The sequence below is a fragment of the Fusarium oxysporum genome, chromosome 6, assembly GCF_000149955.1.
Source record: "Fusarium oxysporum f. sp. lycopersici 4287 chromosome 6, whole genome shotgun sequence".
Classification (NCBI taxonomy): Eukaryota; Fungi; Ascomycota; class Sordariomycetes; order Hypocreales; family Nectriaceae; genus Fusarium; species Fusarium oxysporum.
This window is the reverse complement of record NC_030991.1, coordinates 3,548,843-3,565,008: the sequence shown is the minus strand read 5'-3', so window position 1 is coordinate 3,565,008 and position 16,166 is coordinate 3,548,843. Positions and strand designations below refer to the sequence as shown.

Sequence of the window (16,166 nt, the reverse complement as noted above, 5' to 3'; positions counted from 1 at the left end):
TTTGAAAACCTCTTCCAGCCTATGGTTGAAACTTGGAAATCTGGGACAGTATAGATGCTAGACTAGGAATTTCGGGTCCTCCATATTATATATGCAAATACACTTGTCGATTGAAAATCAGCTTACGTTATCGACAGGTATGTTGTTGACAACAAGCGACCCATTGTGATCGTGAGAAGAGCGCATTGGTAGATAGGCCACGGCATTCTTGGCACTTTGCATGTTGTTTCATTAGTGACATCTATTGTCAGGAATATAGCAGAGTTGTTAAAAAGACTCTGCTTATTGTGAACGTTTCTTCTCTTATGGCTCTCCTATAAGTTTATTTAAATTGCATCAATTCAGGTATGGGAACCTTTCACATCATGCCTAAGTCCACGATAAAATGTTGTGGCTCCCTAGCCCACTGTCTTGTGGAAGAATGTATATGTATAAGCTCAAATATACCTGAAACTAATAAAAGAATTGCTACATAACTAGAAGAGTATACAGCAGAGTACATAGAGTGTCCAGTAGCTGGTCTAGAGATTATGGGGATTGAAATGAAACAGGAATCAATTGGCAAATATCATATCTGGTTCGACCATCCGCCTCGGCCGTCTCAAGAACTACAACCATCTGCTAAGCCTGAGTGATTGAATCACGAAGCCACACCCAGTCTTTGTATGTCGTAAGGCGAAGAAGGAAACTGGCTGGGTTGTTCGCAACTTTGAGAGTGTTGATGAGGGTCGTATGTGCTTTTTTGGGCTATGAAATGCTGTTGGGGACCAAGCTGGTATCTCCTTGGACACAATGGAACATTTAGGCCGGCGTAAGATGGGACACATGGTTCCCAAGACTCGCAACCTCCATTTTGAGCTGCAGCTGCGGTTGCGGCCTGGTGTTGTCGCTCCCCTTGGTGCTTCCGATTGGCTGCTTCTTCCTTTTTCCTCTGTTTCCACTCCTCGCGGATCTTCTTGAATTCTAGAGACATGAGTTAGGCACATGCGGTCTTCATTAACGAAACGAGTCTGCAGCTGTGAGCGGCTTACCTCCAGGTACTCGCTTCTGTCCGTGGGACTGCATGGTAACGTGAGCGTTCAAGTGGTTCAGTGTGCCGTATGCCTTGTCACAGCCATTCCATCCACACTTGTAGATGCGGTCAATCTGGTCGGGACGTCGTCGAGTTCTCTTTTTCTCTGGAACGGATGGAACTTGAACGAAGGAGTAACCCTAGTCAACATGTTAGACTTGGTGATGGTTCATATATCATAATGCAGATGATCTATATATGAAGTGAACCTCGATGGATTTAACGCGTCCCAACTGCATCAATATACGCGTCTTTCACTTCACTGAGTTCTAGATCCTCTTGTGCTCGTCTGCGCGAGTTGAACATACATTGCTAGGCCGTGTTTGTGATGACGTTGAGGCAGGATTCGGAGCATAAGCCGGAGGGCCGAGAGTCAGAGGCGCACCGCCATTCCGAACGTAGCCAGGCCAATCTGGTCGGGGCAACGCATACATGCCGCCGCCGGGATAAGAATAGCTGTGTCTCATTTCTGGGCTGGGCGCATGAGTTGAATTCTGCCCATAGGACGCGTAGGTTGTGTTCGGAGCGGCGATGGGCGGATCTGTAGGAGCATTGTTGTCAGATTTGACCGGGTGAGTCTGATGGTTGCACCTATCTGGCTGTGTCATTGGCGGAGTGTTCTGTCAATGTGTTATACCTTTGATTTTGGTGTCGTTGTCATGGTAGTATGAACGCTGGGCGCTCTGTAGGAAAGACCCTGATGGGGCTGAATGGGGGGGATTGCCGTAATTGGAGGTGGGACTCCTCGATGTCGAGGAGCTGACTTCCTGCCCGGCGGGATATTGCGCAGCAGATATGTGATCTGCCTGCGAACCGGACTGCGCGAGCTCCATAATTGAGAAAATGACCAACGAGGTTTAACTTAGACCAAAGTCAAGCTGGTGTTTGCCGGCGGCGGGGAGAAGTAGTAGTAGTGATGCTTGAGAGAAAAAAGACTGATTTATATCGGTGGCCGCGGATGATATGTGGGGGAGTGACATCTTAATATAGTGTGACTCTGCTCTGACCCCAGAAGTAAAATGGGTCTCGCTCCTCAGATTCAGAGGTGCAAAAGGAGGCGTCAACGTGAAGCGAAAAGCTTGGCATACTTCAGGCTGCACGGACAAGGCAGAGATATACAAACGCGGGATCCCTGTATCTTGTCATTAAGTCACATTACTGCGTTTGCCGGCTTGGATATGGGCCCATACCTGTCCTTCTCGCTTAGAATGGAAGGCCATGCTTGCTTCGCTGATCGGTACCCCCGACTAAGCCCAGTCGCCGATGATTTATAAACGGGGGAAAAGAGCAAAAGAGCCGAAGCCATTATTGGTTCTCGTCATGATTATTCTTCACCCTATTGGTCCTCGTCGTATTTCTTCTACAAATGCTATTCTCAAACGACCTCCTTATTTACACTTTTGTTCTGCTCCGCCTCCAGCTATCTTGTCATCACGAACTTATCTCAATTCTAATAGGAAGTGGCGCGATTAAAATATAGGTACAGTATAGTCCGCAGATAATTTCCATTTTCTGACACACTCTCTTTGTTTTAGGTATGGTGGGGGCCTACAGCTACAAACAATTACTTTACGTTCCGATTGGATGGACGCTCCAGGCATCGAGGTTGACCAACACATCCATTTTCGGACACAGATAGATACACCCTCGATAGAGATAGAAGAACAAACACTAGTCCAGAAATAGCCAAGCTTCAGAACAGCGAGAGCCTGTCTAGGAGCAATATTATGCCAGCCAGCCTCAGGGGTACAGTGGTGTCCGAAAGCGAAGTTCCTCAGCCTCATGTTTCAGCCCTGACTAGCCCCCTGAGATACACGCTGCTTGGGATCAAGGGTCCCTGGGGCTTTAGCGTCATCGAGCCCGTTTTCAGGCATCTCCCAGGTGCGCCATGGTCGATCTTCATATGGTTTCTTGAGTAAAATCGCCCGTCATTAAACATCTTCTTCCTTGTAGGCCGAGTTCAGGGATAAGCACTGACATGATACGTCAAGCCGGACCCTGGCCTTCGGTGAGGAAATTGATTACCTTGCCGGTGGAGCGGAAATACGGGGACGGCAGGGGTATCGAGGAGGCTAAAGGCATTCACATTGGGAGAGTAGCCTACGGCGGGGCACATGTTGGGCCTAACGTTTGTACACGAGGGCGCAACGGGTGAGGCTCGTCGCGAAGTTTCCGGCCATCAAAACCCAAATACGACAACAAGTCCCCACATTTTGAGTAAAGTAGCCTCCCTTTAATTGGTTCTGCGGCTCTGGTATAGTGGTAAGGCATTCTCGAGCCTCATCGTCTCAGAGCCTGATCCCATCCCAGAGAGCAGAGCCGCTTGACCCCACTTCACTCCGCCAACTGCGACTCGAGGCCAGTTGATGTGATCTCTTGAGTATAAGAAGAGGAGAGGCCCCCGAGGACGGTTTGTAACCCTGCCAGAGCATGTCTTGTATTCGACACGCCGGTTCAGACAAGCAGAGCCTGGATTGTGTTATTTTACTTCCTAAAAGATTATTGCTGTCAACAGAAAGAAGTCCGCTTCTGTAAGTCCGAGCCATCACAATTTACCTTGCTTCCAAGCATCATTATTTCGTCACTATGGACATTGCAAAAATGAGCAAGATGGCATGGCCCCCTTTTTTACAGGCAATCAACAGCACTGCCCAGCCACCAAACTCCTCGGGCCCGATTGAAACGTTGCTCCTCTCTGCTGGACAAGCATCACCTCTGCTTGAGCTATTTCTATTCCTCCACCGTGTCACTGGGGCCCAGCTTGGCCTTGATCCGTCCCTGCTCTTAACCCTCCTTGGCTGCCTCTGGGGCTTGTCTAAGCTCTTCGTTCAAGTCTATGCCACGATCGACTACTTTGTGCGCACTTACTTTCTGTGCGAGATATACGTTAGCGAGCATGATCTGATCTATCCAACACTCATACAGTTTCTCTCGGAACAGCAGGGCGTTGCGACTAATCGTCGCCTTGCTGCGCAAACCACCTTTCATGGTGCCTGGGACGGGGAGAACTCTGCTGAAATAATGGCCACGACGAGTATTGAGGAAAGTGAAGATTCACCCAAGTATCTTAACTTCGCCGGCGATGCGGCCAGTTACGTAAGTTCTCTTATGTGCATCTCGTTTGAAACCACTAACATGCCATAGAGTCCTCGATATGTCCCAGCTATGGGTACGACAGGATTCTGGCACAATGGGACTTATTTTCAAGTACATCGCACGAAAGATACATTGAGGAGCACAAATGGTTGGGGTGGATCCAGCAACGTTGAAGAACTGAGAATATCCTGTTTTGGCAGGTCTGTTGGTAAGCTATGCCTCTCCGACGCTAGATCAAGTCCCCCCTGACATAGCGGTAGATCCTATCAAACAGCTTTTTGCAGATGCGAAAAGAGCACATTTCCTCAAAACTCGTGGCAAAACAAGGATCTACCGCCCCAAGATAACGGAAAGCCGTCTTGAGGCTAATAATATGTGGCACCCGGTCGCCGTACGACCAATCAGACCTTTGAAAACCGTCATTCTCGAAGACAAAGTTAAACACGCTATCTTGAGAGATATGAACGATTATCTGCACCCTGTAGCCTACAATTGGTACGCTTCTCATGGAATACCTCTTCGTCGAGGTTACCTTTTCCACGGTCCACCTGGCACTGGCAAGACAAGTTTCTCTTTTTCATTGGCCGGAGTTTTTGGTATCGATGTCTATGTCATCAGCCTACAAGACCCTACCATCAGTGAAGGGGATTTGGCTGTCATGTTTACAAAACTTCCTCGTCGCTGCGTTGTTCTTCTGGAAGATATTGACACGGCTGGTTTGTGTCGCCCCAACGATGACGAAAATGACGAAGACACCGAAGAGGCCTCTGAAGACGTGAACGGCAAAGTCAAAAATACGGAGAAAACGGAAAAGGAAGAAAAGAAATCGAAGCCAAAAAAGGCCAAGGGCCCTTCTAGCGACACGGACAGCTCTGAAGAGGGGACAAAGAGGCACAGGAGACACAAGCGACGACGGAGAAACATGAAGAAAGGCAACAGGGGTACTAAAAATATCTTGTTTGCTGAAAGCATTTCACTTTCGGGGCTTCTCAACGCCATCGATGGTGTTGCTTCACACGAGGGTCGCATCCTCATCATGACGACCAACAAGCCCGAGTCACTTGACGAAGCTCTCGTTCGACCAGGACGAGTCGATCTACAAGTCGGTTTCAAAAACGCGACAAGCGAGCAAGCAAGACAGCTCTTTTACCGAATGTACGAGGTCTCGCCAACTAAGCCAGTTCCTAACGCCAAAGCTGGGTCAGCAGCACCGAATGCGTTGAAGGGCAGTCTCTTGCATAACCAGGATAAAGAGGCTACTCTGCCGGATGAGGAGCTTACGAAGATTTCGCAGGACTTTGGTCGGCTCATTCCGGATGACATGTTCTCGCCGGCAGAAATCCAGGGTTTCTTGCTGAAGCGCAAGAAGAACCCACAAAAGGCACTTGGAGACGCTGCTGCGTGGGCTGAGGCGACTCTCAAGCAGAAAAGGCTCAATTCCAAGGTTGCTACCGTCCAATAAAGGCCGAACATAGTGCGTTGGCAGAAGTTGGCGGTTTCTGTAGATGCGTGGACTGTATTTCTCTCTATGAATGGAGACGTCGTATAATGATGAGGTGCTTGACTATAACTGCTCCTCACCACACTTCAAGGAACCGAACGATTGCTCCAATTCCTGGTTGGAGTGACCGCTCACCTTTTGTAGTAATAAAGCATAATTAACAAAACCCTTCCGTGCGGAAACTCCACGTCTTACGGGAGGGCTCTTTTGAGCTGTCAGACGCGAACTCTCGGTGACTAAATGTTGTTTGTCGGCAGCTCACTTTAGATACGTTCCTTTCATGCTACTACATATACTTTATGGGCCCATTACATGATCAATAAAGAGCCATGCACAATGTTCCCATAAGTTCCCCGTTCAAGTCTTTTTATAGCAATTGAGATCAAGGACCGCAGTTGGAGGGCGAAAACCACGCCACATTTGGACAACTCGGGACACAAGGGCCATAGGGTAACTTTATGTAATTGTCCTTGCCAAGACATTAAAGACCAACGCCTTTGGCGACGTTGAGATTGACTTTGGCAAAAAGCCGATGGTTCAAGACTTGGCAGAAGTAGTCTGAACTGATGTGTTTCAGAGTTGAAATCCTGTTGTCTCCCTCTTCGTCATTGGAAATGTTGGAGAACTTGACAGCACCAACATGGCCTTTTGTTTGCCTCGTTCTGGTTAGTGGGATAGCAAGTGCACTTAACATTAGACTCACATAGGAATACCCAGTCATAAATGCTGCCAGTGGCTCATGTCCTCGGAAAAGATGACAACTTCAAACTGCGCATGTTTACTTTGTATATGCGGCGTTGCGTCAAGGTGAAGCCTGATGGGATGAGCGAGTTGGTGATGGTAGAGAATCAACCAAGACTTTTGAGGCTACTTTCCAGCGTGATGGCAAACTGCATGCTGGTGGAGCGCCTCAAACAGGTTCTGGCTGGCATGCTGAAGAAAACCATCCGGCTCCGGCAGGCTTGGACCCGCAGTGATTTGATCAAGGCTCATCCTGGCTTCATTTTGCCAAAAACGCGCTGCACTGCTCCTTGGCTTTGTTTGGGAGTGTTTTGTCGGTGACAATGGACAAAGGTATGGATTTCTTCAATCATGACCTGTAATCTAATCTGGCTAGCGTCACAATGTGTATATAATTGGTATTATCTGACTCCCGGCCGAAGTCGGAAACTATGCACCTCAGCCAATGTCTCACATCATGGACAAGTAACACACCATGCAAACCTCAAACAGGGTATGCAGCAGCTTTGCAGCCGCATCATCAGGCTCATAACCAGGGAAAGATTCTTGGGCTGTTTGCCCCAGCCTTGTTCCAACTTCCCCCGCAAGTCGTTGTCGCTGACGAATGCCGCATTACATCACCAGAGCGTAGACAGTTTCGGCCACTCGTGTAACCACGTCGCACGCGATGAAGCGTTCAGGCGGCATTTCGCCGGCCTCATGTTTCTCTCTTCGCGAGGCTGAGCTATGTCGAGTGGAGGGTTGATGACCTGTTTTGGTGCGGCTGAAGATCACCTGTTGCTGAGGTCACGTGAGGGTAGTCGACAATAAATACTCAGCTCTTCGCCATGTTCGTGCCGTCTCATCATCCTCATTTCAGCAACCCGATCTTCCGCCCTACGTAAAAAATGCGCAACTGTTCATTTCGGGCTTCGAAATTATGGATCACCTGAATTTGAGTGCACGGGACCTTTCAATTGAGTGTCTTAAAGCCTTCCAGCTATGCTTGACTTTTCGCTCTACCGACCCCGGTCTGTCCAATCAGCAAACGTCTGATGATGAGCGATTAGTGTATCGCCTGGCCGATTTCAATCTCTGGATCCACGGAATCGATGCTTTGGCTCGTTTGGAAGCCTCGCTGGATTCGAGGCTAAGCGAACAAGAGACCCTTCTTTTCTTAGTCAAAGCAAACCTTGTTATGCTGTTTCAATCACTGGAAGACTGCTTGAATCTGCTCCAAGAAAATGAGCCGGTTGAGGAGGCTTTACTTAGCTTTGACTCGGCCTTAAAAAGCCTTGTCACACTGGCTCCATATTTCCAGGACAGGGCGTCGGTCGCGACTTCACGTAAGTTATTGCCCTTTCCCCCTGTCTCGTATATATCTAGCTTAGATACAACTGCTAAACCCTATTAGTGGCATTTGCAACATCATCTTCGCGCTCATTCTCCCTCCAGTCGGCGTTTTGATGGAGCGAGGATGTGCCGGTGACTTCAGGGTGAATTTGTTTCTAGCATGTCTATGTATGTTTACACTGTACACGAAGTTGTTACGTGCTGCCTCTGCAGTCTCCATTCCTGACCTCGTTCATGCCTTATAAATCATTCTGAAATAGTAGGCGCAGCGACTTGCTTCGAAAGCAATACCTTTGGCAAAATGCTTGAGGGCGTATTATTACATTCGTTTCAATACATTAATGGCTGTACACTTGCCTCTTTGAAGACCAACTATCGGTGTGTTCTTGGTCGCATTTAATAGACTTTATGTATTCCAACTTCTTATTTTGAGAAATCAGTTTCTATAATCGGCGCTATATAGAGATATTATAACTAACTCGCTCAAGAATGGAAGCGGATCTTGACTTCCTGCTCTCTCATTACACCTAAGAGGCATGACCCGTAGTGTGATCGCAGTGAACTGCTTCGACATAAAAGTCGATTCTTCCTTCTGTGTTTTCGTCGGTCTCAGAGGCATTGGGACTAAAGATCGAGGAACTAGACTTAAGGGGGTTACATGAGTCAAACACTGATTATAGTGCTTGGACAGAGTTGGAAATCCAGGTCTGTCATCGAATATAATTGTCGAATATCAATCGGGCCCACCCCGTGTAGTATATCTAGGCTTATGTGCTACCCTAGCAGCACCATCATTGTCTCTGTCCTGGAGACTTTATAAACCGATTCTCATTTCACGTACACGGTCCTGGCGATGTGCCGGTCCCCTTCCGAAACCAAAGTGAGGACATAACCAAAACGAATGATACTTGTGTGAAAACAAGGAAATGATACCGTACGTGTTCCTTCTATTAGCCGATAGAGTCCTGGCTTGGTATCATACACTTGGCAATAAAAGTAGGCCACAGCCAAAGAAGGAAGCGGTAATTACTTCCTAGATCAGTGGAGGTCACGTAAACCAGCCGCAACCAGAGTCCACGACCTACCTTTGAAATCGGCGGCACCGTTCAAGTAAATGAGACCCTAGGCCGCTCTTAGTAATCCAGTGATAATGTTTGGGAAATCAGCGGTGCCAATGCACTGATATTGTATCCTCATCTACAGTTGGCTTGGTCGATGCACACTTGAAGGTGCGTCTGATGCCGGTGGATTTATAGAGTATGAGCGCTCGACTGTTCATCAGCCATTTATCATTCCGTGACTCATTTGGCTTTGGTGATGACGAGGTGTAATTCCAGATGGTCTTGCCAACATTTGTGCTCGCCCACTGATCGTACATGTTCGGCCTGAACGCGCCCTGCGCTGTCCTCGGTCGACCTGAACTTGTGCGGAAGCCAGCTTGGCGGAACCTCTTCTCCTGGTGTTCGAGGATTGTATATCATATGATCAGCCCTACCACAGTGTTGGCGCACTGACCGTCTACAGCCACTACTGGCCATCACACGTCTTATATTGCCTGAACCGGCTGGGCGTGTCAATCAGTCTAGCCGCACAGCTGCCCAGTAGAGGCTAATAGCTTTGCCAAGGCTCTAGAGATGGCGTAAGTAAGACCATCTCGGAGAAAAGGAACACACATCAGTACTAAACTAAAAAGGAAGAAGAAAGGAATCGACCTAACGGACGTTTGACACATGCGTTGGTCGAGTTCACCAGTCATGGATGAGTCAAACGCCACAGCAAAAGGAAACAACGCGACAGGAGCGCCTCATAGCTAGTGTAAATACCTTAAAATGGGTATTTTGGAGCAGGAAATAATTCGGCGAAACGTCGATTATGCACACCCCCACCCTCTCTTGACCATCCATGCAAACAAAAAGGTCCCTTGGAATGCTAGATAATAAAGTAACGAAGCGACCTTCCTATCTGGGACTGCCAAGTGGCTCTTCCGCCTATGACCGTGCACCTGGCAAGGGAGATGTTCCCGGTAGGAAGTGTCTCTAATGCGCGCTTAAGGCTGCATCAACGGTTCGTAGCCAGATAAAACACTAGCAGATAAATGGCAAAGTGTCAATTGACGGATCAGGTGAAGGTTCAAAGTGGCAGTACTCTAGTGGACAAACGGTTTGCGCTTTCTGCCGTTTATGATGCCAATCACGTTGCTTGGGAGGCTTTACTTAACTGAGTACCAGTAGTCTCAGTATCATCCCTCAGTAGTCTCCATTTTCGAGAGACATCACTTCCGAGGAGCAAGGGAAGCTTTGACGATTAAAGCAAAACAGCACAGTTTCTTAAACATAGAATTAACAGAGTATAGGCTTGTTGTATAAAGGTACAGCGCTACGTCGTTTTCATGTAGAAGGTGGGCTCTCTGACACAGACTCAATCGCTACTTGGAGCGCGCACGCTGTTCGACAGTATGAAAGCATTCAATTCACTGTGACGAGAGCACAGGGACAACGTCAGAATCAAACTTTAACCACCCTAATCTAGCTTTAAGGAGGTCAGTCTTCCAAGCTCCAACGCGGAACTTATTCTTCACCGTCTCCTTTTTCGCATGATAAACTACTTGCAGGCGAATCTAGCTACGTCGGACTTATATAAAGGTGCCCCTGACGCATCGAAGCCATCAGACCATGCTTACCTACCGTAAGTTGTCAAGCCCATTCCAAAAACTATCATCAAGGAAAGGCTCATCCATGGGTCGCGGGGCGTATGACACAACGGGCTCACCTAGGCCGCCACCGAGGCCAAAGCCTACGAAGACTGGAGGATGACATTTTGAATCGGTGAGAAACAATTCCCTCATTGTATAGCTAAAGCCTGCTATTCATTACTAAAATGCTCTAACGCAGCCTCTCAGAATTTATCCGGATCATATCAGATGAAAGGGCTAAGAGGGCAACAGACAGCTACTTGGATACAATACATCGACGTATTGCAAAACCTCCTCGTTTTAGGAGAAAGCACCATACGGCATGAATACGTTTACTCTGAGCAATGGCCCTCGAGAATCGTGGTTGAGCCTTGGCAATGACTGATTGATCCAATAGTGATTGATACCCCTTTTTGTTTTTGTGTCTCCCTGTCTCTCACCTCTCGCTTAGATGAACTGGCGCTGGCTTTTATTCTGACATTTGTAGACGTTCATGCCGGTTGTCAAGATTTGCCAACTCTCAAGTCAATGCATTGTTATTTTCCCCGCTCACGCGTAGCCAGCGATGCCGAGGTTGGTATGAAACGAGAGATGGCGTCGTCTACAGGTAGCGACGACAGTGGGGTGGAGTGGCTTGACTACATATCGATCCGGTGCAAGACTCATCTTTACCGTCAACATGCGGCCATGGAAGGCGAATTGCCATGGCTTCTTACAGGGTAATCCCGTAGTTCACACTCTATCTACCTCATGCAATACCCTGGCCTCGATTCACGCCATCAAGTTCAAGTCACACGAATCTGTATGGTTTTTGTTTGATGAGATCGTCTCGTAGTGAGCCAGAACCCATTGGATATCCGATGAAGGAAAACAAATACAGAGAGGCAGCCGATCCATTTATCTACAAGAACAGCCAATGGAAGCAGGAGCAAGGACAGAAGAGGAACGAGATGAAGAGGAAGGGTATGCAGGCTTTGTTGAACATGATTGTCCAGGTGATCCTTGGCATATTGGTTGGCGCTAGCAAACACGACAAAGTGACGGCAACGTAACATACTCCCGCTGAGCCGTTTGCCAGTATTGCGGGAGTTCTGACGCTTCCACTATATTAAGTGTTCTACATATGTTGGCCATGTCCCTCTCATGTCGCGACTTTGCACTTTCACGGTGAGGCAGCAACTTCCTATCTGCTGCAACTTCCATGCAACACGGCTGCATCCTTGAGAAAGCCCTGTTAGCAGTATCCGCTGCTCCATTTGCCCCTTGAGCTTCATCCGTTGCAGTTGTCTTGGCTTCCAAGGTTGAACCACGGCTTATTAAAACCCCTGCAGCGTATCATGACGGGAAAGCACCCTCTCAAATCCGTATCGCAACACAAGCAATATCTCGGTGAAACCCTTTCATCACCGAATGCCATATGGACATTAACCTCGCTCATGCTACCCAATGCATCCGAGTCTGACTTCAAACGGGATACCAGCAATCCTCTGGTCGAGGCCATCACGAAGTATAAACTCGTTCATGTCGAGGCATACATTATTTATACCAATGCGACTATGCGGAATGAGGTAACCAAACTGCGGTTTATGTACCGGGGACGGAGGGACCCAGAAGAATGAATCGCAATATCCGAGTAGGATAATTCTTTAATTCGTATCTGCTATAAATACATCGGCTGACCATTTCCCAAGAGTGGCAAGGCGATGCTAGCTATGGTGATGAGAGCATGTCCATCCAGGTAAAGCAACAGAAGTTAACCGTGAAGCTTGTGGGAAAGCTTGTCTGGCTCAAATGCTCTCGAAGAATTGGAAAGAAAGGCCCGCTTGGATGAAGAGAAGAGGTTGAGAGAAGCAAGCATCTGGCCAAGACACCGAGACGTATTGACAGTGGTTGCACACTGTTACTGCGCCTGAAATAGCATGATCGAGTCTGAATACCCCTCATCTGATTTCCATGTGATGTTTTGCAGTTAAATCATCGATCAAGAGTCTCTCCTTGAACTCCTGTAGTGGTTTGCGTTGCTTTCTCTTCTTCTTTAATCTCGAGACAAATGGTGGTTTATTTTCTTTATTTAGAGATCTTTCTCTTGCTGCGCTGGGTACGTTTGTGTTGAGAGCTTCCCTTTGGCCTCGCCTAGATGGGACAGACAATATCGGCGGCAGCTTGTCCTTTCCTTGGCGAGACTGATTGGTGCAGCAAGAGCTGCTTCGGAGTTGCATGATGGCGGCAAAGCAATGAGGGGAAAATAATTTAAAAAAGAAATCCTTTTTATAAGAAAGTGCTAGGCAAAGTTCGAGGTTAGCGAATTTAGTATCATCCAGTCAACGATATAGTACTTTCATCTGTACATGGTGCTGTTGTTCAGGTTATTAATAAACCCTACACAGTCGAGGCGCCAGTTTCCTGTTGGCAGTTGAACGACGCACCCACCACCTGATACTGGTCCATCAAGTCAGTGCGGGGTTTGGAACAGCAACAGTACGCGCGCGTTTATCTGTTTTGAGTGGTGGACTTTCCGCCGGGGTTACCTTGCGTCTGAGTCCACATTTCTTGACATCGGCCTTGAAAGACTTCTTTTAACATAAGAGCTATCGGCTAGGCTGTATTGTTCACTGTATTTGGCTGTACATCCTCCTCCTGATAGATGAATACCCTAATTCGTGACGCATAGTTATCGAGACTTGCTCCCTGGTGCAGATGTTGGTCAAGTACACTTTTTGACCGCGTCGGGAGTAGCCGATCCCCATTGGCGTAGACGACAGTACATGCAGGTTGCTATAGAGTGCCTGCAGGCTAGCGTTTGCTTCATGATATACCCTTGTATTCTGGTTGGTTGGTCCATCAGATCCGGCCTTCCCTGCCTCAGGCTAAGTTACTGCACTGATGCGGCCTGTTTCCTGTGCTTATAAGGAAGTAGCTGCACAGGACTTTGTAATTAGAACGGTGACCCCCCACTATACGAGACCACTCAGCGTTGATCCATTGGCTGTTTGTTACCATCCGTTGGGCTTAAGCGACACAAAGGGCAGTTGAACTGTGAAAGTGCGCACAAATTCTGGTGCGGGCACTCAAGATCCAAGAAGTGTCCGTACAAGCAAGACAACCGTAAATTTCAATGCCTCTTTGAGCCCTTCTATCCCTTCCCACAATTTTGATAGGCTCACGAGCAAACAGCCAACTACGGTATCAACACAGGTTTTCGTCTATCTCTATCTCTGCCCGCAGCAGCCCGTCAACGTTCGAACGACAGCGTCCCTGGATAGTCTTAAGAGGCAAAAAGAAAACCTGAACCTTGGAAGGAGCGAGGGAAAGATAGCTTCGAATGTATGGAGCCAACGCGGACCACGAAGTCACCACTAGCTTTGGATTGAGGGAGATCGGAGAATCCCAGGCAAACACAACATGCAAAATGGCCAGATCTCCGAATGGATCCCATTGAAGACGCCTTGGGACCCTTTCATGGGCTTCAACTCTGACTTGGAAACCCTCTTCACCATACCTTTCCAATCTGGCCACCACTACCCATCATCTTTTGACCGGGATCACGAGGCACTGTTACTTCAAGACCCCAGAGCTTCAACTGGCTTGGCGGGTTTCGATGATATGCAAACTATGCAAAACAGCCTCAACTGGACTACAGCGGGAACTACAACAAGCGCTGACATATCTGGTGTCGTCTTTTCCTCTCTAAATGACCCGCTTGAACTTGAGCAGCACATGGACTGGGAATCCCCACATACTTCTGATTTGAAATACTCTGCTGTCGAGACTGGCTCTGCAGAAGAAGCCATCCGTGCCCTGAAACCAACAACACTTTCTGGTGAAAGTCTCCGAAGATCTTTAAATTTGGAGGGCTTGGAGGCTGCCAAGGTATCGAATTCATCATTGGCGCCATTGATAGTCAAACCAAACCCTCAGACTGGCATAGGCCGAGCCTTCAGTGGTAACCATGGCAAGAGAGCCCAGATGCAGGAGAGGCGTCTGTCCCCCAAACCTTTACAAAGACTAGCAGCCCCCCAAACGAGAGAGAAACTCGGAAACGATACAATACTTCCTAAACAAGGTATAGCGAATCCGACTAGAAAAAGATGGTCTCCAACACGGCGGCATTGCCAGCCACCAGGCTTATCCTTTTCACTTATAGCGGAAAAACCACAATACCATCCTGACCAGGTCGCCGTGAAACTTACCATCGACTCGAATAAGAGAGCATGCCTTGAAAGCATGACCGTACCAACTGGGAGGAGACCTAATGCCAGTCATCCGGAGATTGAACTCGATAGCATTCAAAGAGAGCTGGAACCATCTGATGACGACGAATCATCATCTGACGATGAGCCCATCATTATTTCTGACAGAAACAGCTCACCCAACACAAGCGAACCTCCAATTGATTTAAAGAATATGCGAGTCGACCTATCAAGTGGAACAGCATTCATCGTCTTTGGCCCGAATGGAGTCGAGAGCTAGCTGAGGATCTTCTTCCTGCAATCCACCCGAGGGGATACCAAGCTTTCATCAATCACCACGCCTTACGTTATCCAGTCTCACTATCCCTTCTGATCCTCTCCCTGAGTGAGGGATGTCGAGTCTCACCAAGATGACGGTCTTTGGCTACAGCCTAATCAGGCTGACCAGCCCTTTTCTCAACTCTTTCCTGCAGCATCAGCAATGCCTCGCCGAAACGCTTTCATCACCGAACGCCATATTGACAATGACATCGCTTATGCTAACCCAAGACACCCGATTCTGACTTCAAGCTGGAGAGTAGCAATCCTCATTAGCAAACTTATCTTCTGCACGAATAATGCCTCTGCTCTTGAGGGGCTTGGAAAAGAGCGTGCCAGCATGAGTGGAAGGGTCAAGAACTGCAAAAGTACTCTCATGAAGCCGTTGATAGCTCTTTCTTCGCCCACACTGTTGAAGAAATTATTTAACAACACGCAATTGCTCTCTAGCCCTCCCAAAAATAAAATTCGGCTGCGAATGGTCTTCAGGGCGACCTTGGAACTCACTGGCCGGTAGAGTCAGCTAATTTTACACGTCTCTGGTATGAGATCGAAAGTAATAAATATCGTTCTGGAATAACCTCAACAGCCACCGCAAGCTGCGTCATTGAGCAAGGGGAGCGAGGCAGGAGGCGGCGAGGCCCTGTACAGAGTCAGCCGAAAGGGAAATTTGACTTGAACTCGGGCGATTGACAATGTTAGTAAAGCTCCTGATGATGTCCTGCACAATCAAGATAGCTGATTCCTTGATAGGACCAGATCCCAAGATTTGGGACACCACATGCCCTTGGGACAAGGTACTCACAGGACGGCTGTCGTAAGGCTGGCTTGCGAATCACCTACCTATCTACAAATGACCAGTCAAGAGTTAGTCCCCTCAGTTTCCAGGCGTGTACAGGGACAATCCCTCCAACAAGCCCTATGCCATGTTCTTCGCCAAAGCTAAATATATACGTCGAGTCCCCTGTGAAGAATGGAAGGAAGGAAGGAAGCAAGGAAGCGGGAGAGTTGTCGAGATAACCAAGCATAGGACAAAGAAGGGAAGGAGACTAAGGATTGGTGAGATCTTGTGAGAGCCAACCCCCTTCTTCATCAACAATAACACCCACCGGCATCTTCCCATAGCTTCCCGTCTCGATCAGTAGGAGAGTAGAGTGGTATAATATAACGCCGACAACCAAGTGCGAGAGATCTCAATGCACCGTCGTGTATCAGTGAACGCGC

General features: G+C 48.1%; 5 protein-coding genes across 5 annotated transcripts; 4 read left to right on the top strand and 1 right to left on the bottom strand.

Annotated features, from left to right (window-relative positions):
* Positions 1 to 640: 640 nt before the first annotated feature.
* On the bottom strand, positions 641 to 1,905 carry FOXG_14029 (uncharacterized protein; the record flags this gene model as incomplete). The annotated part of the gene is made up of 4 exons (XM_018394096.1): positions 641 to 963; positions 1,032 to 1,212; positions 1,381 to 1,613; positions 1,710 to 1,905. 4 exons carry the CDS (start codon positions 1,903 to 1,905, stop codon positions 641 to 643), a joined length of 933 nt encoding a protein of 310 aa, XP_018253544.1.
* Positions 1,906 to 3,658: 1,753 nt separating this feature from the next.
* On the top strand, positions 3,659 to 5,630 carry FOXG_14028 (mitochondrial chaperone BCS1; the record flags this gene model as incomplete). Its single annotated transcript, XM_018394095.1, has 3 exons — positions 3,659 to 4,168; positions 4,217 to 4,376; positions 4,429 to 5,630. 3 exons carry the CDS (start codon positions 3,659 to 3,661, stop codon positions 5,628 to 5,630), a joined length of 1,872 nt encoding a protein of 623 aa, XP_018253543.1.
* A 1,699-nt stretch (positions 5,631 to 7,329) lies between these two features.
* Positions 7,330 to 8,879, top strand: FOXG_21348 (uncharacterized protein; the record flags this gene model as incomplete). Its single annotated transcript, XM_018401681.1, has 3 exons — positions 7,330 to 7,735; positions 8,697 to 8,764; positions 8,814 to 8,879. 3 exons carry the CDS (start codon positions 7,330 to 7,332, stop codon positions 8,877 to 8,879), a joined length of 540 nt encoding a protein of 179 aa, XP_018253542.1.
* A 2,415-nt stretch (positions 8,880 to 11,294) lies between these two features.
* FOXG_21347 (uncharacterized protein) lies at positions 11,295 to 11,486 on the top strand (the record flags this gene model as incomplete). The annotated part of the gene is made up of 1 exon (XM_018401680.1): positions 11,295 to 11,486. One exon carries the CDS (start codon positions 11,295 to 11,297, stop codon positions 11,484 to 11,486), a length of 192 nt encoding a protein of 63 aa, XP_018253541.1.
* Positions 11,487 to 13,836: 2,350 nt separating this feature from the next.
* Positions 13,837 to 14,904, top strand: FOXG_21346 (uncharacterized protein; the record flags this gene model as incomplete). The annotated part of the gene is made up of 1 exon (XM_018401679.1): positions 13,837 to 14,904. The coding sequence occupies one exon, from the start codon at positions 13,837 to 13,839 to the stop codon at positions 14,902 to 14,904; it is 1,068 nt and encodes a 355-aa protein (XP_018253540.1).
* Between the last annotated feature and the right edge of the window lie 1,262 nt (positions 14,905 to 16,166).